Genomic DNA, 23,337 nt, shown 5'->3' on the forward strand with positions numbered 1-23,337 from the left:
ACTATAATAAATACATTTACGCAGCCAAACTATAATGGTAACTTCACTTGCTTGCGTTAGCCAGGTATTTTTTCTTCTTATTGCACTTGACAATCATTCGGATTCATTAAAAAGTTCAAGTCGTTCATTTAATTACAAATGTGACGTATGAAATTTGGAAAAAACAAACGGTGATATACTTATTTGTCATCCATTTGCGAAACCAAATCTTTGACTTCGCTTTCCAAACCAAGATCTTTCAAGAATGCGCAATAGTCAATTTTAGAGCAATCTCTGGGTTTCTCTTCGATTGTCCAGTATACCTCCTTGAAAAACAAAAGAAAAGCAAAAATACAGAAAGAATATTTTATGTAAGGTAGCTTCATTCTCTGTGATTCTCCTGAAGCCTACCTTCAAGTTCATAGGCACCACCGGCGGAAGAGGATCCACTTTGATATCGAGGAAATTGATCAAATCGCGCCATTTAATTTTGCCTTCGCTATTTTTCTCGACACTAGAAAAAGATGAAAAGACAAAGAAAACAAAGCCGACATTAAGACGTTTGCAAATTAGCCTCGCGGGCAACGCGTTAAAGCCGACTGTCACGTCGACTTACTAGTCAAGCATGAGACGAATGAGCTCGCGTTGCAAGGGAATCCTATTGGCGCGTAACAGCGTGTAAAGCTGATCGCGACCGAGATAACCAGTTTTGTCTCTGTCCCAAGCGCAAATATCTTCTTCCAATCGGTCCAAGTCATTCCACACCAAACGGGTTAGCTCAGTGTGCACCAAAGCTCTGCGAGGCAAAAGAAAAACCATCGCGACGTCAGCGACGATTGTTATTCAAACCATATAATGCGTACCATATATACGTGCGAACTTGGACGAACCTTATATGGTCTCGAGGGTAAGGCTGCCTGCTCTCTTGGAGCGAGTAATGGCGAGCGATGGTCATGATCTCGTGTTCACTGATGCATTCGCCGACGTACTCGCGCATGGCTTTTCTGCAAAGTGACAACAACAAGTGCCAGAGGGATGAGTGTGTTATCGAGCGAGAAACGCTCTTGAAAGTTCAGTTACCTCAGGGAATAAAGACTGAGAGTCGGAGGTTCGTCGTCGGCGTCGTCGTCGGCGTCGTCATCAACTTTCACAGGTGGATATTCGCTGGTAAACTGGCGATACGCACATCTCAATTTTTCGCGAACTTTCGACAAGATCGTCTTTATGTCGGCCTTCGGGAACTGAAATAAACTCATTGCTGCAGATTATTCGAGCCGCTGCTCCATCGAAGCCTCCTACCTCATCGCAATGCTGCTCCATGTACTTGAATGTATACTCGTCCGCGCTTTCGATGTAAAATTTGAAGCACGAGAGGTTCACGCAAGCTCCAACGTAAAAGTCCGCGGGTTCGTAGTACTTTGGCTCGCTGCTCGTGAAAATCTCTTCGCCGGGCAGTCGGACTCGCATTTTCTTCTGAAATAGACTCTTGGTGTGACCTGTGTACAAGGGCCGACGCGGCGAATGTAAAACGTAATACTCGATCAAAATCACGCGGAAAATTGCGCGAACCTGGTTTCTTGTACGTCACTTCAGCGATCGCTATAGTCTTGTCGAACAGATAAACGTTGATGACGAAGCATCTCTCTTGATTCTCGGGTCGGTCGTCTATCATTTTACATCCAAATCTCAAAACGCGACTATCGTTCACTTGGCTGTAAACACGCCGACGAGCACGTTATAACGACGCATGCATTTACAGGGAGAATGTGTGTGTGTCAAGTTTGAACGTACTTTTCGTATCGGTAGAATTTATCCGTTAGCAACTTTGGTTTCTTCGGCACTACCGAGAAGCAATATCCAAGAGAATCTTCGTAACTTCCGTAACCGTTGTAGGGAGGTATATATCTACCGTAGCAAAGCTCCCCTTCGTCGTTTCGCTTTCCGGGTTTTGGTATTGGAGTAAAAGCGTCCAGGCCGTATTTCTTCCTAATGCCAACATCGAGCAATCAACGCGAAAAGCGCCTATTAGGTTTTATCGCGATCGTACCTGTAAAAGTCTTTAGTGAACTCATCGAGATCCGCAATAATAACTCGCCGTCCAAACACGTCCATTTGCGCGCCAATCGCCAAGTCACACTCCTTGTAGTAATCGGACGCTGTTCTGCTTCGGTAAGAGTTGTCCGGAATGTAATAGCCTCGCCGCATGTTGTCACCCATAACGTTTAAGAGAGTGTAAGGATCGCCGCTACCAACGGGCTCCAAATTGGCGAAAAACTGAAAGTCAAGAGTGGCAACCAAGTTGTACTTTGAATGGTCTAGCGATCGACTGATCTACCTTCGGTATCTTCATTCTTTTGACGAGGAGCGACCGCGTCGAAGCTCCGTGCCTTGCAGGCTGGCTTTCCAAAATCTCAAGTGTATCGTCAGCCAAATAGTACAAGATTTCTAGTTCGTGGACGTACCCGTGAGGGCTCTCCGAGTCGTCCCAAAACCCATAAAATCTCAAAACCTTACGATCGTACTTCAAGAACTTGCCCAATTTGTCGGCTCTTTTCTGATGAGATTTCTCAGTGGACGCCTAAAACAATCGAGTCGATCCTTTCCAGATGCTCGACGAAGGTACGCAACATCACAATTACTCACATGGTGCTTCCGCTCGCGCAGAACATCAGCGGGCGGACTGATCGGATCTGGCACTGGGATTCCCATTCGATTTAAAAATCTTCTGGTAAATTGATCGCAATCGTAAATCTTGTAAGCGCGACCAAAGAGTTGAGGCTCAGCGCCTATGTTTAGGTCGAGTATGTCGAAGTAGCGGTACTTGACGGGATCGGGCAGCGGAATTCTTTGCCGTCGAACGAGAACGCCTGAAACCCAAATGTTCCACGGTCTGTTACCTTCGAATATCGTCAATCCGTTCGCGTACCTTGCTCGAGGCCGCAGTTTTCAATTGACGGCTCGGAAACCTTCATGGTACCATCTTCAAGGAAAAAGCTTATGTCAACCAGACGAACTCTGTACGGCTCTCGGCCGCTTGCAAGGCTTTCTTGAAAGTAAGCTTTGAACATGAGCCTCTGCGCATGCACAAAATCAATGAAATTCGAGTGCAATGTGAGCAAGCGACTTGACAAACCTGGCCGTCAAAGGCGAGCCACGTTGGACCTGGTGGTTTCTCGCCCCAGGCATACAGTGCTGGATAACGACTGTCTCCCGATGCATTCGGCTTCTCAGCCAAGTAGTACACATTGCCGTGAACTCTGTCAAACAATTGCGACTTGTTGAACTTCGTACGCCCAATCTGAAAGTATCAGGTTTCTTATAGCTTGCGCATAATTTGCGCACTATGTCGAGGTGTATTTGAAAAGTTGTGCGATCATCGTTTCTGTGAATTGAGTTAAAAAACTATCGATTTTATATAACATTGAAGCTCAACAAACTCGAAATTAATGCAAAACAAATGTGACTTGGGAGATTATTTTACGTAAATGTAGGTTAATAATACGATAAATATTAATTGTCGTTACATCAACGTAACTCGATAATTTCAATAATGACTATTTATTAATTGTTCGTTAAACATCGTAACGAAATAACTAAACATATTTACTTTGAATTTCATCGGTACAGTAATGATCATTCATTTTTGTTCATTTCAACTGTACTATTTTTAATTTTGAATGTTCAAGTACAGTAATAACAATTATTTGCTCGGTTCAAAAATTACAATAAATTGTGAATTTTGACTTACGTTTTGGTCAAAATTGAAACCCGGAAGACGAGGAAATTGAGGAGCTCTGTTCATATTTAAAAGTTATTTTTGCAATCTCGATTTCTGAATTCAAGTTATAAGCACAAATCAAAGAATATTTGCTTATGGAATGGTCACTGCTATACTAGTACGGTTGCAAGGGCTAAAGAACTTTCAAAACATTCTATTTATTTGTTGAGGTTTCCTTGGCAATGCCAACTACTGTGATACATGCTGGTTATATGATGGTGTGAGATCAATACTTTATTGACTTCGTTTCATAATGTAACATGGAATTATGACTTTATTTGTTTTTGTATTGAAATGAGAAAGTGAAACAAGAAAGTTACATCTAATAAGACGTTTATTTTGTTACTATATCATATACATAGATAGAATGTAGCAAAAATGCACGTATAAATATAATATAATATTCATTCACAGTTAGTATCGCAATAGCGTTAATACATAGCATTAGATCAACTTATTTTTTAACAAAGTTTTCATTGCTTAACTTAGTTTAATTTTTCAATAATTTCAAATTATTTTCAACTAATAATGTTTTTGTTGACTGCAATCGTAATTTGATATATTATTTTTTAAATCCACGTTTTATTTCCAAACTTTTAATTTTTAAATATTCAAAAATGCAAGATAATTTTACAAACTTACAGTTTTCGTCTATTGCAAATTTTGAAATTTTCAAAAAAAATCATTCGATTAACTCTATATTATTAGAAATGTGACTTGAATAATAAAGCAAATATTACGTAATTGTAATAAGAACTAAGAATATTGCACAGCACTTATGAAAGTTAGTAGTTCGTTATGAAAGTTGTTAAACTTTCTTTATCACACATGAAGGCTATTAGGTATTATCTAGTATTTCTATTAAGATGTAGCACCTTACAATTGCCAAAAAAAGTTTACATAACTACAAATATAAATAATTCAATAAACTTCATAAATTTCGGACGGCAATGTCAGACACAAGCATGAAGTGCTTTATTGTAAATTTTTGAATATAAACCAAACTTATTCTTGTAACATCAATTATCGTAAAAATTTTTTAACATTTTTTCCCAATCAAATTTTTCAAAGGTTATATAACAAAGATACAATTATTTTTTATAATTATAACTGTAAACGTCTCATTTCTATCAAAGCTTAAAAAAACAATCTTTAATAATCTTTAATAATCAGTTATAAGTTATATATATCTTGTATCATAATTATATTGAAAATCAGAGTTTTCAAAAAAAAAAGAGAAAAAAGCAAAACAAATAAGAAACATTATTCAGACATGTGCAATCATTTTTCAGAAAAATACGCGATGCAGAAATAGTATAATTTAAACTTTCTTATTTTCTAGTCTTTTCCTTCCGGTTTCAAGTCGTACCAACTACTAGTAGCTTGGGTGAAATCCAGCTCAGACAGATTTATAAGTACTTGACCCATGCATTTACTTCCTGCTGAGAGCCAGCCTTTTTGCGTACAAACGGATAATTCTAGAACACGTGAGTTTAGATCACCCTGCGACACAATGTACTCGAACTGTTCATCGAAAACTGGGTTACAATTATCCTTCTTGACGGCAGTTTTACGTTTTGTTTCTTTGTGGCGGTCGGGAAGTAGATAAATTTTAACGTATGGGTCTGGTATGTTGGTCGGGTCGTTGGCTGGCAACGGCAAATTGCTGCGATTTGAAAAGAGTTCGGTTGTATTATTGATCGTTATTGATTTTACTTTTCAAATTGATCAAGTAATGATACTCACGCTATTTTGTGAATGACGACCATGAGTTTTTGCCTAGCTGCGCTATATTTCAGAGTCAACTGAAGCCTACCGAGTTTCGATTCACCGGCGAATGATGTAACACTCGGATTTCTACGAATTAACCCCGGTGAGTCACTTCGAATAGACGAAACTCTAGGAATCGCTGATACACCTGAAGAATATTCCGCTCGAATGGAATCTTCAACGTTGTCTTTGGTTGACATTGCGTCTTCCAATGCAGCAGAAGTAGCGTTGCTTACTGAACTATAGACCGATTCTTTTGATGGGTGTCTTTTGAGAGGACTGTCTGGAACTGCAGAAGAAAGCAGGTTTCTTTAAGAATATGATTCTCGTGATATCCGTTTTTGGAAGAAGATAGCTTTTACTTACGAACGCTTGAAATAGTCGACTCCTGTCGCTGGATTTTTTTGTTCAAACTTTGAACGTCTTCGTCTTCGTCATCGTCGGAAGTTACTTCTGGCACTGCATTTGTCAGAATCTGAAATAATAAAGTGAATTTATAGTGCTTCACTTTCTAACGTCAAATGGATTTTGCTCACTGAACTTACCCTGAGAGTCATCGACACGATGATTTTACTGTCACGCCCACTTTTTTGTAAATCGAATGGTTGACATTTCATTTGCATATTATCCATAGATAAAAGAGCTGAAATATTATAAGTAAGGACTCCGACGACGGTAGTAGTTTTCTCATCGGTGATCTATAAATTATTAAGAAAGTTTAACGCTTGGGATAGCTTAAGCGTGCTTCGAATCTCGTGTCGCACGCGTCGTATCGAAATCATGCACTACATTAGGCAAGTGCCAAAGGCACAAGTTTACAAGTGCTCAAGGAACAAAAATTACATTTATCGGATCGACAAATACCTGCAGATGCAAAGTTCCAGTTTCAGGGTTGGTAACTAGCATAACAAATCCTTGCTCCCAAACTGGATTACATGATCTGTGCTGGGTTGTCGTTCGTTCGGTCTTCCCATCGATGGTTGCTTCCAAATAAACGTCGGGTTGTTTGCTTCCTTTTAAGCACTAAAATACGAAGTTACCGATCAAACGAAAAAAGCTCTTTTCTGTGTACATGAAAGGAAAACTGCCTGTTTTCTTACGGGAAGATTTCTAGCGCAGTCAAGGTAGAGTATCAAAATAGCGCTACTCATAGAAGTAACTCTCAATTCTTGAGTTTCCTTCAGAGCCTACACAAAATGTTTCGGTTCACCAAATCGGGGTTTTTCATGTTGCTCGTTGTATTCTGAAAGTTCAACTTACAGCTGCCAAGTCAGCAGGATTCGACGACAATCCAAGCCATGAGAGGCGAAGATGCACCATTCCATGCTTCACTAATTCCAAAGTTAGCCACTGAAAAAATTGCACGTCAACGAATTTTTCAAATACCTGCGATATTATCTTCACGCTATTGTTTGACAGTTTTCGTGTTTACCGTATCGAGAACTCCCTTCTTCTTTACCCGGCTCACCTCGATGGTGGCTCTACGTGCAAGAAAGTGGTAATTAGAACAAATTCGAAATTAGAGTCAATGGGATATTATGTGGAATCTGATGGGAATGAAATTTAAGATGGAATGCCAGCAAGACTTTCCATTATAAATACAATGTTCATTGGAAAACATTCAAGCGGCAAAAGCATAAATTGGCAAGCGTTGGCGAGCGTTCAGGTTATAACCTCAGTAATTCAATAAATTTATTGAAAATGACTGAAATTGCAAGCGCGCACATGCAGAAAATGGATATATATATCTCTCTCTCCAGGGAGAAATAAAACAATTTTCAAAGCGTGTTGTAACAGCACCAAACCAATAATCAATTTTATCATACCATTCTCAGTGTTCAGAGCGTTTACCGAGCACAATAATGTACTGTCAATTAATGACAGTTCCAAAACTACGATATATAAATTTTTGTTCTTCATGCACTGCCATATTAACTTCTTGAAAGTTAAAGCTTATTCTATAATCGGGCAGGCAGCATGTCGAGGCTTTAGTTACTTTCGATCAAAATAATTTAACGAGGTACAGTCACACATCGAGTGATTCTATTGATTTATGCATATGTATAATAAATTGTCATCTAGTTGGTGATTGTACCTTCCAAGGAAATCGTCTGTCCCAGTGGTGTCTCTGTCAAAGAGATGAGCTGTCACCGTGCTCCAGGATCCCAATCCCTTGTCCATTACGCACTATCGCCACACATCATGTAAGCGACACCAATTAGTACAATCCAATCAGAAGTTACGTGTTTTTAGTTTTTCATTAGTTATAAAAGATCAACATTCAACGCACGTTACCTTGAGCATTAATTTGTTATTTATAAAATGTGCAATTGTTTTAACTATCATTTTGTCCATGTATTGTATGTGAGATTTTTGTTATATGTATGTACATACAATCAGGTATACGGGGAAATTTTAAAGAGCGGTTTGTATTTTGATTTGTTGGACTGAGTTGCATTCGATCTCGTTTATTAAAATTAAATACTTCAACACTTTGCTATCACATTAGAGAAAAAGGCTATTTTGCAAAAATAAAATGGGCACGGAGAAAATCGATAGCATTAGTTGACGTTTTATAAAAAATTACGCCAATCAAAAAGCAATAAAAATTAAAAAAAACAAAAAACAATCGTTAAAATAGTATGTTCCATGCGGTTATGAATTTCTAGATCAATTTAAAGTATAGTTTCAAGCATGGAAAAAAATGGGGCTTCTTTTTCTTTTCTGCGCAGCTTAAATAATCGAACATGCGCTAGATAGATCAAAACCATTCGTAGATATTGTTACTACCTTCCGAGAAAGTCATGTACGATACCAGCAACGCTTGGATCCCAGTCCCAAACGTTTATATTGATTTCTTGTCTATGTTCACAATCGATCACACTCTGCATGGCATTATATTAAAAAGGTATTAAGACAATGTGACTATCTATACTCTAATAAATAACTATCTTATCAATAACTGTTATTCATGTCGACCACTATCAATTGAAATTGTACTTTAGTATCAATTATTTACAAGTTAGTAGTACATGTGAATATATAAATTAAAAAATATATACACAGTAAGCAGCTGGGTAGACACCACCTACAGAAAAACACAGTGAATTACCTCACACCTTGGTCAAATGTACCATTCAAAACTGTTAAATACATTTACGTGCGAAGCAGATGATGTGATAAATGATGAAATAGTGTATATTGATGATTTTGTGTAGAACTTTATAATAAAAAGAATCTATTATTTAGAAAAATCCACATACCAAAAGAATATATAAAAAATAAGAAAATCAGATGTCACCCATTTACGTAGAAAAAATACTAGCGATATATTGGAGTTTGTGGACAAAAGAAAAGTTTTTTTTATGAATTATTATCATACCTGCCAAGGCTTTCATCATTCTTGGTATCATCAAAGTCCCAAATTTGGATGGTAAGTTGTTGAGCGATTGCCGACGTGACGACACACTATTAATGCATAACACAGCACACGTAACATCACGTACATTCATACCAATTATAAATAATACGTGATACATTTTTATGGCATGACAAAAATATATAAGTAATCCAAGATATTAATGAGTGAATACAATGAATATGCAGAACTATGAATGCGTGATGAGTATTCAAGTAACAGAAGTAAACTAATTATTAAAATTATATCCACTTTGCTCTATGCGCTCAACAGAACTTTAAACTGATAGTCGCAGCTAATTTTTAACGTTAAAAATTACCAATAATTCAATTATTCACAGTTGTCAAATTAACATATAACTGTTACAGCAAATAATCTTTTACATAATAACTATCATTCTGGCATCCAACGATCTCTCAAGAGAATCTCATTGTATTTGAGATTAAAATTTAATAGGTAAATAAACGTAAAAAACTGATTCTCCAAGCACATGCAGTAAATCTAGCTTCAAATATTTTATCAATATGAATACTGCATACCTCACACCAGTAATCCCACTGAGGATCCACTGTATTGTCGATTGTTTGGGTCCTAAATTCTTGAGCTCCTACTGTTATTACAGCATAAGGATCGGACTTCCCTTTTCCCAACACACCAATATCTTTTTTCAGCAGATGCTTTGCTTGGACGACGTGAATCCGAAGAATACCCTAGATTAAACGATACGTCGTTAGACAGTAATTTTCAATAAAAATTTCCATTCCTCTAAATATTTACATACTTCTGGTTCAGGCGTTTTTAGTACTTCAGTTGGAATTTCTTCCGAAAGTTGTATAGTAATTTTATTTGGCAGTACAGCTATTGCAGCTACGTTTTCAGCGACTATTTTTCTCATCACGTCGCTAAAATAAACAATATTCTGTTATTTTTTATGAAATGTAAAAAAGTGTAACATTTAAAAATTATTATATCATACTTAAATCCAGGTAAGTCAAGTACATCAGCTATTCCAACCAAATTGAAATCTAAAAGAGGACAGTTCAAAAAGAATGCCTGGACACCTCCGACAATAGGTATGATAGGAATAAGTGGTTTCAACACTATACGGAGCATACCTCTTAACTATACATGAAAAGTTTTTATCATTACAAAAAGCCAAGCCGAATTTCAAATATATTAAAATGCTATAATCACTTGAAAATCTTTGATTCCTCCTCTAACTGATCCCATAGTAAATGCAATATCACAATCTCCAGCGTACCTATAAATTAATAAAATTTTCAACTTAATTTAATGTTATTGATCAAAATACTTAATGTTTATTTAACTAACATGATATCCATATCTAGTATAATTTCATTTCTTGAAGTGTGCTTGTCATAAACTTTGACACCATTGATTTTTGGAGGCTGAAAAAAATAAATAATATTGTCAGTATTCATTATTTAAAAAATATATTGTAACCAAATCACTTGACTCACTATTCTTCCCAAGACCACTCTGTCAAAAGTGAAGTCTTTACCAAGCCCTGGCATTTTCTTTTGGTATTTGGATACAGTTTGAGCAATTGTTTCTTGAATATTACTTTTAACCAAGTTATGAGCATATTTATTAATCATTGGCCATGCTTTATATAAAACCTGCAAAGCAAAAAACCAGATGTATTAGTATATATTTTCTATAGACAAAAATAAAGCATAAAATCAATTTAAGATGTACCCCATTTAGCCATTCTGCTCTATCGTAGTCTGGGAAATAAACCCACACCGGTAGCTCATCAATGCGATTCTCAATGATGATTTTATCTTTGGCTAGTGCAGTAGCTTGAGCAGTTAATCTTTTCATTTGAGCATCCTTTTTTCTTTCTCCTCTTAATACAATAAATGCAATAGGAGGAATAAGCCAAGCAAAATTCCAGTTCATGTAGCCAACTCCCCAGATTATTCCAACAGTTATTGCTTTTGTGAACAATGATTTAATTAAAGTACCAAATGTCATGTATGGCCATGATTTTATTTGATTATCTTCTTTTTCCAAGTTTAGATCCTTCTCAGGAGATAACATCATGGATTCTTTAAGTGATGAAATTAATTTTGATTCTGCATCTCCTGTTGGCTCTGCCATTTTAACTCAATAATCAGAATCACTGGTGCAATAAAACAATTATTGATTACTATGATTAAAGGTAAAATAAAAATACACTCAATTAGACTTGAAAGTGTACAGTTAGTAGTTTATCTCATTACATTTTGTAATAAGCTATAAATGAAGTTGATAACAAAAAAAATATTTAATTATAAATATTTTTAGTAATCAAAGTAATTACAATCTATAGACAATGACATTCCTTTCTAAACGCACAATATATTCCTAGATGACTCACTATGGCAATAACAACGTTAAGGCACAATCCGTAACGCGGCAACAATGTTATTTTGAATGATCTAGATAAAAAATATCTTCGTTCACAAATGAGAAAAGATTGTACATTACACGACGGTGAAACGTATGAATCATTTACAATTTTAATCCATCTCCAGCAGAAATATCAAACCATTTTGGCCCCGACCTTGGTATCCATCATAGCTGCGCAAACAGTCGTACAGCCGGCTAGCAATCTACATACATTACGGTGTCTCTTCGTACAATTTTACATTTGGTGACAACGCCCGCATATAGTGCATAGATACACACATCTAAAATAAACTCCACGTTTGTGGTAAATCGATAAAATAGATTAAAACTGTTCATTACTGTACATAACGTATAGATGCGTCAATGAATAAAGATATATTCACGACGAAGTCACGTATTCTCAATCTATTACTAATATCGAGCGAAAGGAATGCATGCAAAAAAGGCTATAATAAAAAAACACGTAATATACTCAGAATATATACATATTTCGAAATAGATGATGATGACATAGTTACGTAAAACGCATTGTTTCCCTTGACACTGGCAAAACAAACGCTGTCAGAGCTAATAATTTAAGTTCGAGCTTTATAGATCCCCCCTTCACCGGCTTTATGAGTTTGTTATATAGAGTATACTATACTATTCTATTTATCTTTCTCTCTTACCTGCGTGTGTGCATTTGCGCACTAGACCGTCGGCAGCTTCGAAATACGTCAGCTGATTCGACCCACAACTTGCGCTTCGACTGAACATCGAAACGACCCTGGCAGAAAAATGATTGATTTAAAAAAAATATATATACCATTAGCTTCGTCTTAATTTGTACCACCCGAAAATTCATTTTTTGGAATTTGTACCCCCCCCAAAATTTAAAAAAAAGCGAAAAAAACGATATTGCGGAAAACTCATACTCCTGGCAGAAAAATGATTGATATCATAAAAGAAAAAAATATCACTAGTTTCATTTTAATTTGTACCATCACAAAAATGCTTTTTTAGAATTTGTACCCTATCTAAAAATAGAGAAAAAAAAGATTTTCGTAGGGTAGATTAGCAATTCAAATTAACGTATTACTGCGCATGCGCGGCGGAAAATCTATCTTCCAGCAGAAAAATATATGATTTAAAAAAATATATATATATGAATGCCTACTTCTTAATTTGTACCATCTAAAACATACATAAAACTAATTTGTACCTCTGTGGAATTTGAATAATACAGTGTTTTTTGTGTAATTATAATACTGATAAATTTTACAGGAAAATCTCTCATTTCTTAAGAAAAAAATATATTTCTAGCTCTACCTTAAATTTTACCAACAGAAAATAGTTTTATTGTAATTTTTAAGCTCTAAAATTTGATTAGACATGTTAATATACAAAATCCTAAGTTAACGTGTGTTCTTATATCTACAAAAACAGCTGATTACTCGGATGATAAAATAGAAAACTCTGATAGGAAAAATATTTATTTCCTAAAACAAAATACACCATCAGCCTTGCCTTAATCAGTACCAGTCGAAAAATAGTTATTTTGGAATTTGAACCCCTCGCAAATATTGAGAAATAAATTAATTCGTAGTCTGATTCGACGATTCTAATTTTGTGTCTTCCGCGCTGCGGAAAATCTCTTTTCACGGCGGAAAAATCGTGAAATTTTAATGTAAAAGATTATAAATGTCTTCTTCTTAATACATACTATCTACGAAATCCAAAAATATAATTTGTACTTCTGTAGAATTTGAATTATACAGCATTTTTCATAGAAACTTAGTAAAATGCAAAAGTTAACGAAAATCGATCGAAAAAAATTATACAAAAACTGCGCGTAGTTAACAAAGATAGCAAAAGTTATTTATAACTCCGCATAATTTTATTTTCATTGATAAAAAAATTATCAAAGTTGATCACTCATAGATCATCGATAACTGTATCTACGTGGAGTTTTAATAAAGTTTTTAGATAAATAAACCCGTTCAATTGTTAGTAAAAATCTGGTGCAGTTTTTCTATCCAATCAAAATAATATGATAATCATCCGTTAAAGAATAAATATTATTTCTCACTAAAGTATGCACCAAAAGGAAAATTATCTCGTAATCCGGGAATAAGGAGCTATCATCCGCTATCGATATTATTTCTTTTTAAACAGGAGAAATATGTTCAATACATATTGCGCGCTGTCCAAACGCCCGATTTTTTTTCGCAATTATCTTAAAAACGGAAAATCCGGAAATAACATTTCAAGCGGAGACTTAATTCAGAAATAGGGAGAAAACGTTTTACCTCATGAAGACTCAAAGATATTTTAAAAAAAATTTATTGGGCGTCAGCTTCACAAATCTTATATTAAGAACACACGTTACCTTAGGACTTTGTATATTAACATGTCTAATTAAATTTTAAGAGTGTAAAAATTACAATAAACCTATTTTCAGTTGGTAAAATTTAAGGAAAAGCAAGAAATTAATTTTTTTCTCAAGAAATAAAAGATTTTTCTGTAAAATTTATCAGTATTACAATTGCACAAAAAATATTGTATTATTCAAATTCTACAGGGGTACAAATTAATTTTATGTATTCTCTAGATGGTACAAATTAAGACAAAGTTAATGGTATATATTTTTTTTTTTAATCAATCATTTTTCCGCCAGGGTCGTTTCGATTATTATATTGCGAATACCGAGGCACGTGTAAGCATTTTATTCGTCGACCAGCAGCATACAAGAGAAATTTCGGCGTCAATTCACGAGCGATAGAATCTTGTTCAGTGTCAAGCAATTGTCACGAATGGGCAAATCGTTCGATGCAGTGCAAGTAATAACGCGATTGGCGTAAAAATTAAGTGCTTTGCGGAATATAGAGACAGGCGTGTCTTTCATGTCCGCATATCAGAGCATTGTAGATAATGAAGCGAAATATATCGTTGATAAGATGAGAGTGGATCAAGTTGTTCGCTCAGTGTCATTCTTAACAGTGCTATATTTGTCTTGTTCGGTGCATTGTTCAAGTAACTTACGTAATGTCTTCCGACTTGGACTATTTTTACGAAAAGGACTTAGACAAAACGCACATAAAAAATTTCTACGATTCATTGCCGACTCATCTAATGAATCACTTTAAGAAATGCATCCGCACCACAATCGATTGGGGAAACGTGTTGCAAGGTTACAGAGGCCCACATCATATGTGTAATAATGGTAGTGGCGATAGCGATTCATTACCTGCATCTCACGGAATACAAGAAGTCAAGTTTTGGTGGGGAGCGAGAAAAGACGTTAATCTACAAATACCTGTTATAGGAACATTTGCCTTCGGTCTCTGTAGAGCCGTACAATCTGTTCGAGGTGAATTGGAGTGGAGTTCATTGTATTTCGACAGTAAAACGGGTGAGTGCTTGAGTCACGAGAAAAACGAAGCTATTGAGAAATTGAATGAAAAAGGTTGTGAATTGTTCGCGGAGAGCCGATACTCCGAAGCTGCCGAGTATCACAACAATGCCTATCGGGCATGCTCTAAAGGATACCGTAATGAACAGTTATTTCAAGAAAATGCAAAAAAGGCAGAAACCGAGCTCAGGGCTATAAGTTTGAATTTTGAAGGGGATCGCCTGTTTGAAGAGGGCAGATATAGCAAGGCCTACGATAAATATAACGAGGCCTACTCGATATCCATAGTAAACAAACAGTATCGCATGTACAAAGCCAATCTAGAAAAAGCTCAAGCTGAAATTGATGCGAAAAACTTGAGCTCGGAAGGGGACAATCTATTGAAGCAAGGGAAATATTCTGAAGCTCAAAATAAATATGAAAAAGCTTATGATAAATCCCAAGTTATAGCGAAGAGAAATATATATGTTGCTAACAAATATAAAGCTCAATTTTTCGGTGCACAGATATTGTTAATCGATACATTGTGGAATCAAGCTTGGGATGCCGAAAATGATCGACCTGATGAAGCAGCAGAAATTTTCGAAAGAATATTACGTGAAGTTAGAAAAAACCTGGAATTATCGCCAGATAATTCAAAATTCAAACAATACGAGGTACTTGTCACGTTGAAAATAGAAGGCAACGAGACATTCAATCATGGTATTGAATCGCAATTAACTGGATTGACGTTGTTTCAAGAAGCGCAAGAACTAAATCAACAAGCCAAATACCAGTTGGCCAATGCTAAATTTAAGCAGGCTAAAAATTATTTCTTAATTGCTCGAAACAAGTTCGAAGAGGGAACCAAAGGTGACCAACGATTTGCTTCTTGCGTTGAATTCACTCAGGAGCAAATAGAAGTAGTGATAGATTCCATAAACATTATTGAACAACGTATAGTAACTCTGGGCTTGCACAAATTGGACGTCAATGTTGATAATGCTAACCATTCAACAGCTCCTTCTAGCGAGACTAGTGTAATCAAACAACAGATCAGCTTAATTGAATAATTTGCCTCAATACAATAGTCGCATCGAACGGTGGGAGCGCTTTTTCTATATTATTCTCAATGACGGTTAAGGAAATATAAAATCGTTTTTTACGCTAGTTTGTAGCATTCTGTATATTTTTAGAATTTTCACTTAAGAAGTTATAAATTATCAATTAAGCCATCGCGACAATGTTCAAGTGTCGATGTCAAAGCTCCCTATACTGTCTTGGAGTATACAGAATATGCGTTTTGAGTACGCGACGTGGCAAATTTGGCCAGAGTTGAAATGGATGCCATGCAGCTATATTCTCAAGGAGATGATCAGTTCCAGAAAGGCAAATAGAAACTCTATGCAACTATTAGAAAGTCCATAATAAATCTTAAATAAGCGCAGAAAAGCAAATGCACTATGCCAATAGTGTTAAAGCTTAAGCTGAAATGAATGCAAAAAATTTGAACTCTGAGAGAAATGGTTTGTTCAAGCGAGGTAAATACTTTGAAGCCCAAAATAGATTGCCGTCAACCGACTTCATGTTTACATTTACAATTTTTTGAGGCTGCGTACAATAGGAATTAGGTCTTTTCAATTCATTTTGAATTTCAAAGTTGGCAGCATTCAGAATTTCTTGTAAGTTTTACACTTAGCTGCGTGCGATTTACGTCTGTATTGGAGAGACACCCTACCATTGCAGTAATATATATACATAGTTAGCGTCAAATATACGAAGCTGATTCTACCAGAACTCAAGCTGAAATGGATGCAGTCGGGTTTTGCTATCAGGCGGGTAGTTTGTTCGAGCAGAAAATGAGATACAATAAAGATAAATACGAGGAATTTTTCAATCAATATCAAGTGGCTAAACAGAAAATTATAGAACAACAAATAATTTAAAAAATTCAATTTTTGTTAAACAATCAAATTGTGATAAAATTTTGATAACTGCGTGTGATATGTAAATAACACAATATTGACGTGAAAAACTTTTATAATAAAAAATACTACAGCTGTAGCATATGGTCATAATTATTATTGTGACAAAATGTAATAATTTTTGTACTTCGATTTATCACTCAATAAAATATAAAATAAAATATTTGACTTATTTTTTAAATATATAATTGAAAAATCAATTGAGCCAGATTAAAATTACAATGATTGGAGCAAATAATAATCTTCATAAACGTTTTTGTATTATACGTATTAAAATTTTTTTTACATTCGTCATAGCAAAAGCAAACGTCGATGAATTTTCGTGGTAAAAAAGAAAAGAAAGGCACTCGCATGAATGTAAAAATATTTCTCAAATAATGATTTTAGCCAAAATGAAAAGACCTAAACTGTAAACAGTTTGAATAAAATTTTATGCAGTAATACATATCACTTTATCTATATAGCGCATAAACATAAAAACTATAATCACTTACATACTCAGCTGTTATGGCGTACTAGTCTATTATATAGGCGCAACGGGGGTTTTCGTAGGACTTAAATGTCTCTGAGATCACCTAAGTGATTCCTATGCATTTTGACCTCTTGATTCCGAATTTCTATGGTGGAAATCTGTAAGTGGTGAAAATAATTTGTTATTAACAAATTAAATTTTTAAATCACCATAACTTTGTTGCTAAACAAGTTATCGAGCTGGAAAACGAGTCAAATGATTGCTTATTCATTATAAGGAACGTACTGGTTTCTTCAGATTGCAAAAATAATGATTAGAACTGGAAATATTGCAAATCAACCAACAAAAAACGTCGACGACTACATATTTTATTATTGAAAAGGCCGTGACGTTTGATCTAGTCAACTTTCGGAAACCGCAAATACACCAAATTGTTTATTACATAACAAATACACTAATTTTTGTAAGTTATTAAAATATTGATTAGAACAGAAGATCATCACTTTAATAAAAAAAAATTTTTCGTTTTTATGAAATATTATTGTTCGAAAGCCTGTAACTTTTTTCCGCGTATAATCACCATATACCAAACGATGTATGTGTGTGCGTATACATATATATATATAGGTCTACTGTTTTCAACTGAGGTTAGAGGTTATAGTCGCGCGCCACCGCGATAAATCTCGCGCCTTTTTTCTTGCACAGTATAATTCAATGTAACTTTTTTTACGTTGCTTAGTATTTTTTTTTTTTTTTTTTTCAAACTAATATTAAAGTCAATATGAATTCTACTTTAATTAATGGGTAAGCAGCATCTCAAAATAACATTGTTACGGTCTCAGGTAGTAAATCATATTTTTTATATAATGAAGGAACTATCAGTAGTATTATAATTTGCAATAAAATTTTACTATAACTCCAGATGATCAAGTTGAAAAGTGGAAAGAAGAAAAGAAAAAGTTATTGGAAGATTTCATGACAAAAGAAAGAGAAACTGAATTCCTTCGTCAACAACTAAATCAAATTCAAGCTCGAGTAGAAAATGTTAAGAAGGAGCAAGCTTGTTTATTGTAAGAAAAAGAGCGACAGATGCAGAAAAAAATGCATTACTCAAAGAAAAAGCTACATTAGAATCAAGTATTTAGTTATTGGTATTTATAAATCAATATATTTTTAGAAATCTTTAAATATTAAAACTTTACTAGATCATTGTATTATTCCAGAATTTACAAGTAAGTTCTATGACTGAAAAATGTAAATTGTTAGTCAGGAGCTATTAAATTTGAACAACCTAAAGCAAATTATTGTAAAATTAACAGGGACAGAGGCAATGCTTCATTTAATATGTAAGTTCAAATAGTACCCTTAAAAGACCATTTTATTACGACATCATTTATTATAAATATTATCGGACAATTTATTTTTAGGTCCACAGTAAAGAAAGCAAAAACAAAAGAAACTGGTATACAGGTTGAAGAAGTTTCTTCTAATGAGCATTTAAAAATGATAATTATCCGTGAGTTTTATATGTGTATTTAAAATATTTCAATTTTTGTGAATAATTAGATAATATACATTTGATATTCTATTTTAGTGTATCCTTTGAAATGTTTACCTCAATTTGCATTTGAGCCATCTCAACCTGAAAAGTCAGTAGTAGATGTGAAAGTTGAAGAAAAAATCGGCAAAAGAAATTTAGCTATTATTCAGGATGAGGAGACATTTCGTATTTCCGGTAGAGCGAAGAACTCACTAAAAGAAGTTTGTTGTTTCATTAATTGATTTTAAATTAAATTTTTTTATAAAACCCACAGTTATCGAAGCCAAAAGTAACAGTAGTCGACGACAAAAACTTGAGCACTGATTTTTATTTACCGGACTTGGCGAAGCTTGTCAATAAATCAAGCGATGAAATAAATTCTTTCGAAGCCATCCCAATCATCAATAAAGTAAATTATTACTTTTCTATTTACAACAGCAAATATTTAGAAAATTGCTTTATTACATAATTTAAATAATCTTATAGATGGTAGCAACGTCTTTACAACTTCTTCTAAACACAACTCTAGTCCTTCAAAACATCTCGCAATTGCACTGGACACTCACAAGTCACTACACTAATTTATCACGATAAATTACTAAGGTCTTGCACTAATAGAAAAACTCTACTGAACAATAACGTCACAATCACCCACCAAAAACTATCAATTGCATCGAAACGGTTTTGTAAACAAATGACGATTGCGGTATCGCATGCGTACACGTATGTACGTATATAAATTCAATTTCCGTTTTGTTTAAAATAAAAACAATTTAATAAAAGAATTTTTATTTAATAACTATATATATTATGTATTGAATTTATATCATGTAGTTATTAAATAATGATTTTTTTATGAAATTATTTGTAAATTAATTTTATTCTTATTCATTAATTTATTATTTATTAATATTAAAAAAATTTTCATGGTATGCCGTGCTTTCATCCTTTATTCAAATTTATGTTTTGCGAGCCCGTATAATGACAGCATTTTGACGGCACGGCGTGCGTAGCTTTTCGTACTCGCACTATGCCTGCATTATGACGGCACGCTGTGTTATATCTAGGCCGCGCCATCCCAGCTGTTGCTCTAACTGTTTTACCATATGAAACAAATCAATTTGTCGTTGTCCGTCGTCTGCTAATTTATAGGAGGTTATATTGGAAATTTTCGAGATATCAAAAAGTTTAGTGCAGAATATTTGGCATTGAAAATCTTAAAATGTCTATGTGAATTATAAGATTTGGAAAGATTAGATAAAATACAATCAAACGCTGTAGTTTAGCAAACAATTACGTTCATTCAACCAAAAATGATTTTTCAAAAATGTTCTTCAACGCTATATTTACTACCGTGTAGGTTAAATACAATCTTAATGGAGAGAGGATTAGCAAGTACGCATTCAATGTAAGTTATTATAAATATTCGTTTGTAATAGAAAAATATATACTTTTTAAATGTTTTATCTATGTTTTCAGTCATGTACCAATAAAATTAGCATATGCGTCCTACGAGTCTACAAAAGAAAAAGTTGATGAAAATGTCAAATCGCCCATTTTAATTATGCACGGACTTTTTGGATCCAAAAGTAACTGGAATAGTTTATCCAAAATCATACATCAAAAGACAAATCGTAAGGTGTGTGTGTGTATGGTGTGTGTATGTGCGTGCGCGCGCGCGAAAGAATTGTATTATTCTCCAATAGCTCTAATTTTAGTTGTATTTATACATCACAGGTGATTACAATAGATGCTAGGAATCACGGAGATTCACCTCATGCTTCCGAAATGTCGTATTATCATATGACTGAAGACATAGCCTTATTGCTGAAAGATTTGGATATAAATAAAGTTGTATTAGTAGGTCATAGTATGGGTGGAGGAGCTGTTATGTATACTGCTCTAATGTATCCAGAATTGGTGGAAAAACTTATTGTTGTTGATTTTTGTCCTACTAAAACAAGTCCAAGTCTTCTCTTGATGAAAAAATTATTTGAATCAATGCGTTTAATTTCTCTGGATGGAGTTCCATCTTTATCTAAAGCAAGAAAATTGGCAGATGAACAGTTATCTGTAACAATTAAATCAAATTCTATCCGCCAGGTATTTAAAATGATTTTTGTTCAATCTTTGAAATGGCTGATATCAATAGTAAAATAATATTTATGCTATGATTTTCAGTTCTTATTAACTAACCTTGTAGAATCGCACCCAGGAAAATATAAATGGAGAATTAATCTTCCAGTTTTAGAAAGTAACTTTTCTAAAAACATAGCAGTGTTCCCCAATGAAAAAAACAAAACTTACAATGGACCAACATTATTTATTGCTGGAACTGAAAGTGATTATATCAAAGAAAGTGATCATGAAAATATTAAACAAATTTTTCCTTCTGCAAAATTTCACTATGTAACTGGTGCTGGACATTGGGTACATGCTGATAAACCTGTCGAATTTATTGATACTTTGACAACTTTTGTAGAAACACATTAACATGAAAATTTTCTAGTAAAGAAAGAAATTTCTCAATTGTGTTCACTAAATCTAAGGTTGAAATTTTTCAGAGTTTTATTTATCAACTGAATAGTAAAAAGAAAATTGTAATATATTTTTGTACGTGTACATAATTTAAAATAACATGAAACATCATCTGTAATTTTTTATTGATTTTTATTTGTTTTTTTTTCTTTGCAATGAGTAAAAAGAGCATGCTTTTTAAAAACTTGCTGATTAAAGTGTAAATAATAAAAAAGAATTATTTTGAATAACAAGAGATCGTAGTATCATCTGTGATGAAATTAATAAATAGATATTGTATGTCTGTATATAAATATGTACATATAAATAAAATCACTTGATTAAATACTGTTAGTGCCATTTCATTAGGCTTTTCGTAATCTTAAAGAACATTAAACACTTTAATCTTTTTTGTCTGTTCCACCATTATATGCATAGTCAGCTTTGTTATGCATCACAAGTTGGTCATCAACAAAATAGAATGAATCTGATCTTGTTTCAAAAGGATGGGCAATCATCTCTGCAACTAAATATTAAATATAAAGACTAATTGTTATTATCTTGTAATTTTATCCTTCTTTTAAACCTTACCTAACTCAGGTGGAAGTGTTGGAAATTCATAAATATGTTCACAGGTATTTTTACTATTAGGTATGCAAAATCCAAACTCAAAATCAAATGTTTTAAGCAGTGTATCTCTGAAAAAGTGTCTTTCAATCATTCGAAAGTTTCGAGCAGGCCTTGAACCAACCATGAACTCAACTGTAGCTCCAACAGTCTTAAGTTTCAAGAATTGAGGAGTAAATTGATAACGCACAAATCTTCCAGCATTAGCGTCTACTCTGTGTTCTTCAATTGATGATGGCGTTTGATGATTTAATTCTTCTACATAAAACAGAAATATAATGTTATCATTAGTTGCATATTTCAAAATTTTATTATCAGTATTTACTATTATACCTGAAAGTGGAGGTTTTGAAATTTCAAAAAGTATTGTACCCGTTTCTAGGTCACGTATTTGAAACCTAGTAAAATCAATATCATAAGTATTGGCTTCTGGTGAGCACAGATAGTCTAACAGATAATAAATATTGATTAAACTTTATTATTTTTGCTATTTACTAAAAAGATGAGGTTGATATTCCATACGTACGGTCTGTTATTGAAGGTAAACGTAAAACCATATCAGGTGTTATATGCTGGGTTTCCTTGATGTTTCCATTATCATTTTCTTTTTCTTCTTCTAAAATATTTTTATTAGTGACTGAATCATTGTCATTACTTGATTTTTCATTTACAAGACTCATGATTATATTTATCGTTTATTTTCAATTATGAAAAAATCGTCAGTTTTTCAATTGTCAATCATTTTGTAGTGGACAATTTTTATCTTCTGTATAAATAATTTACGACTAATCGTTATCACCACGTAACGCATATATACCTATCTGTGTATATGTAACATGAAACTTTACGGAAAATATAGCTTAGATTTCCCTGCATTAAAAAAAAGCAAACCGTTTACGTAGATAGATCAAGATATATCAAAACGAATTTCACACCATTAAAAATTTTCAGGTACTGAATAAATAAATATAATTTGCATCCTACCTGATTTTTAGAAAGTTGTTTCTCTCAAGTGTTAATTTTATTTAAAAAATTAATTCGGTTGTTTGATTATTTTAAGTATATATGCTATTTTTTATAAGTCTTTTGATTTTACTTTTTATAAAATATAATTTACTATTTCATCACGTAAAATTATAAATGGAAATGGCAATTTACAATAAAACTCGACGTGGACAGCAGTTGTGTATACAAAATGAGTGCAATCTATAGATGTTGTGGCTTTACGGGTAGATAGGTAAAATCAATTTTCTGATGTATATACATACGTACGCATATGCATGCACATGTTACTATATATATATAGGTATATAGTGCTCGAACATTAATTCGCAATCCGCGAAGTTCAAAATCCGAATTATTTTCGACAATTACGCATCGATGACATTAAAAAAGGTTAAGTCAAGAGTTTATTTTGGCAAATTGTGCCCCCACAATTTGTCAGAAAAAAACCATCTTAATGTGAT

General features: G+C 33.9%; 4 protein-coding genes and 1 long non-coding RNA gene across 8 annotated transcripts; 2 read left to right on the plus strand and 3 right to left on the minus strand.

Moving 5' to 3' along the window:
• Nucleotides 1-167: 167 nt before the first annotated feature.
• Nucleotides 168-3,781, minus strand: LOC131671178 (EF-hand domain-containing family member C2-like). The gene is made up of 14 exons (XM_058947420.1): nt 3,728-3,781; nt 3,113-3,277; nt 2,906-3,053; nt 2,623-2,846; nt 2,315-2,557; nt 2,027-2,253; nt 1,771-1,965; nt 1,549-1,691; nt 1,279-1,475; nt 1,060-1,220; nt 870-983; nt 596-775; nt 391-493; nt 168-305 (listed from the first exon to the last, which is right to left on the minus strand). Exons 1-14 carry the CDS (start codon nt 3,779-3,781, stop codon nt 180-182), a joined length of 2,280 nt encoding a protein of 759 aa, XP_058803403.1. The 3' UTR covers nt 168-179.
• Nucleotides 3,782-4,105: 324 nt separating this feature from the next.
• Nucleotides 4,106-12,126, minus strand: LOC131671181 (extended synaptotagmin-2). Of its 3 annotated transcripts, none has more exons than XM_058947425.1 (17): nt 12,029-12,126; nt 10,665-11,091; nt 10,427-10,585; nt 10,278-10,354; nt 10,140-10,206; nt 9,922-10,067; nt 9,727-9,847; nt 9,485-9,655; nt 7,623-7,714; nt 6,960-7,008; nt 6,788-6,877; nt 6,628-6,714; nt 6,392-6,550; nt 6,073-6,225; nt 5,894-6,002; nt 5,504-5,816; nt 4,106-5,423 (listed from the first exon to the last, which is right to left on the minus strand). In XM_058947425.1, exons 2-17 carry the CDS (start codon nt 11,067-11,069, stop codon nt 5,096-5,098), a joined length of 2,526 nt encoding a protein of 841 aa, XP_058803408.1. In that variant the 5' UTR covers nt 11,070-11,091; nt 12,029-12,126; the 3' UTR covers nt 4,106-5,095. The 3 variants fall into 3 exon arrangements, with proteins under 3 accessions (XP_058803408.1, XP_058803407.1, XP_058803409.1); XM_058947424.1 differs by lacking the exon at nt 7,623-7,714 and adding an exon at nt 8,318-8,412; XM_058947426.1 differs by lacking the exon at nt 7,623-7,714 and adding an exon at nt 8,910-8,995.
• Nucleotides 12,127-17,711: 5,585 nt separating this feature from the next.
• On the plus strand, nt 17,712-19,497 carry LOC131671182 (uncharacterized). Of its 2 annotated transcripts, XR_009302514.1 has the most exons (7): nt 17,712-18,029; nt 18,110-18,338; nt 18,411-18,533; nt 18,615-18,703; nt 18,782-18,922; nt 19,002-19,136; nt 19,214-19,497. It is a non-coding gene; the product is annotated as an uncharacterized LOC131671182 (long non-coding RNA). The 2 variants fall into 2 exon arrangements; XR_009302513.1 differs by having other exon boundaries at nt 18,782-19,136.
• A 369-nt stretch (nt 19,498-19,866) lies between these two features.
• On the plus strand, nt 19,867-21,229 carry LOC131671228 (protein ABHD11). The gene is made up of 4 exons (XM_058947493.1): nt 19,867-20,135; nt 20,207-20,366; nt 20,465-20,830; nt 20,909-21,229. The coding sequence occupies exons 1-4, from the start codon at nt 20,041-20,043 to the stop codon at nt 21,218-21,220; spliced, it is 933 nt and encodes a 310-aa protein (XP_058803476.1). The 5' UTR covers nt 19,867-20,040; the 3' UTR covers nt 21,221-21,229.
• Nucleotides 21,230-21,632: 403 nt separating this feature from the next.
• On the minus strand, nt 21,633-23,082 carry LOC131671230 (protein unc-119 homolog). Its single transcript, XM_058947495.1, has 5 exons — nt 22,856-23,082; nt 22,398-22,741; nt 22,205-22,318; nt 21,836-22,129; nt 21,633-21,770 (listed from the first exon to the last, which is right to left on the minus strand). The coding sequence occupies exons 2-5, from the start codon at nt 22,549-22,551 to the stop codon at nt 21,646-21,648; spliced, it is 687 nt and encodes a 228-aa protein (XP_058803478.1). The 5' UTR covers nt 22,552-22,741; nt 22,856-23,082; the 3' UTR covers nt 21,633-21,645.
• Nucleotides 23,083-23,337: the final 255 nt, after the last annotated feature.

Source organism: Phymastichus coffea, unplaced genomic scaffold, assembly GCF_024137745.1.
Source record: "Phymastichus coffea isolate CEN01 unplaced genomic scaffold, Cenicafe_Pcof_1.1 PCOF00120, whole genome shotgun sequence".
Classification (NCBI taxonomy): domain Eukaryota; kingdom Metazoa; phylum Arthropoda; class Insecta; order Hymenoptera; family Eulophidae; genus Phymastichus; species Phymastichus coffea.

What these genes read in the sequence shown, in the direction of transcription:
- LOC131671230 (XM_058947495.1), bottom strand. Translation starts at nt 22,551, where the DNA reads ATGAGTCTTGTAAATGAAAAATCAAGTAATGACAATGATTCAGTCACT. An exon ending in TTTACCTTCAATAACAGACC is followed by an intron (nt 22,319 to 22,397) that starts GTACGTATGGAA and finishes ATTATCTGTTAG; the next exon opens with ACTATCTGTGCTCACCAGAA. An exon ending in TTCAAAACCTCCACTTTCAG is followed by an intron (nt 22,130 to 22,204) that starts GTATAATAGTAA and finishes TGTTTTATGTAG; the next exon opens with AAGAATTAAATCATCAAACG.
- LOC131671178 (XM_058947420.1), bottom strand. Translation starts at nt 3,781, where the DNA reads ATGAACAGAGCTCCTCAATTTCCTCGTCTTCCGGGTTTCAATTTTGAC. An exon ending in TACCCTCGAGACCATATAAG is followed by an intron (nt 776 to 869) that starts GTTCGTCCAAGT and finishes TTTGCCTCGCAG; the next exon opens with AGCTTTGGTGCACACTGAGC. An exon ending in TGGTGCCTATGAACTTGAAG is followed by an intron (nt 306 to 390) that starts GTAGGCTTCAGG and finishes TTGTTTTTCAAG; the next exon opens with GAGGTATACTGGACAATCGA.
- LOC131671181 (XM_058947424.1), bottom strand. Translation starts at nt 11,069, where the DNA reads ATGGCAGAGCCAACAGGAGATGCAGAATCAAAATTAATTTCATCACTT. An exon ending in ATACTAGATATGGATATCAT is followed by an intron (nt 10,207 to 10,277) that starts GTTAGTTAAATA and finishes ATTAATTTATAG; the next exon opens with GTACGCTGGAGATTGTGATA. An exon ending in GTCGACTATTTCAAGCGTTC is followed by an intron (nt 5,817 to 5,893) that starts GTAAGTAAAAGC and finishes TTTCTTCTGCAG; the next exon opens with TTCCAGACAGTCCTCTCAAA.
- LOC131671228 (XM_058947493.1), top strand. Translation starts at nt 20,041, where the DNA reads ATGATTTTTCAAAAATGTTCTTCAACGCTATATTTACTACCGTGTAGG. An exon ending in TTAGCAAGTACGCATTCAAT is followed by an intron (nt 20,136 to 20,206) that starts GTAAGTTATTAT and finishes CTATGTTTTCAG; the next exon opens with TCATGTACCAATAAAATTAG. An exon ending in AATCAAATTCTATCCGCCAG is followed by an intron (nt 20,831 to 20,908) that starts GTATTTAAAATG and finishes TATGATTTTCAG; the next exon opens with TTCTTATTAACTAACCTTGT.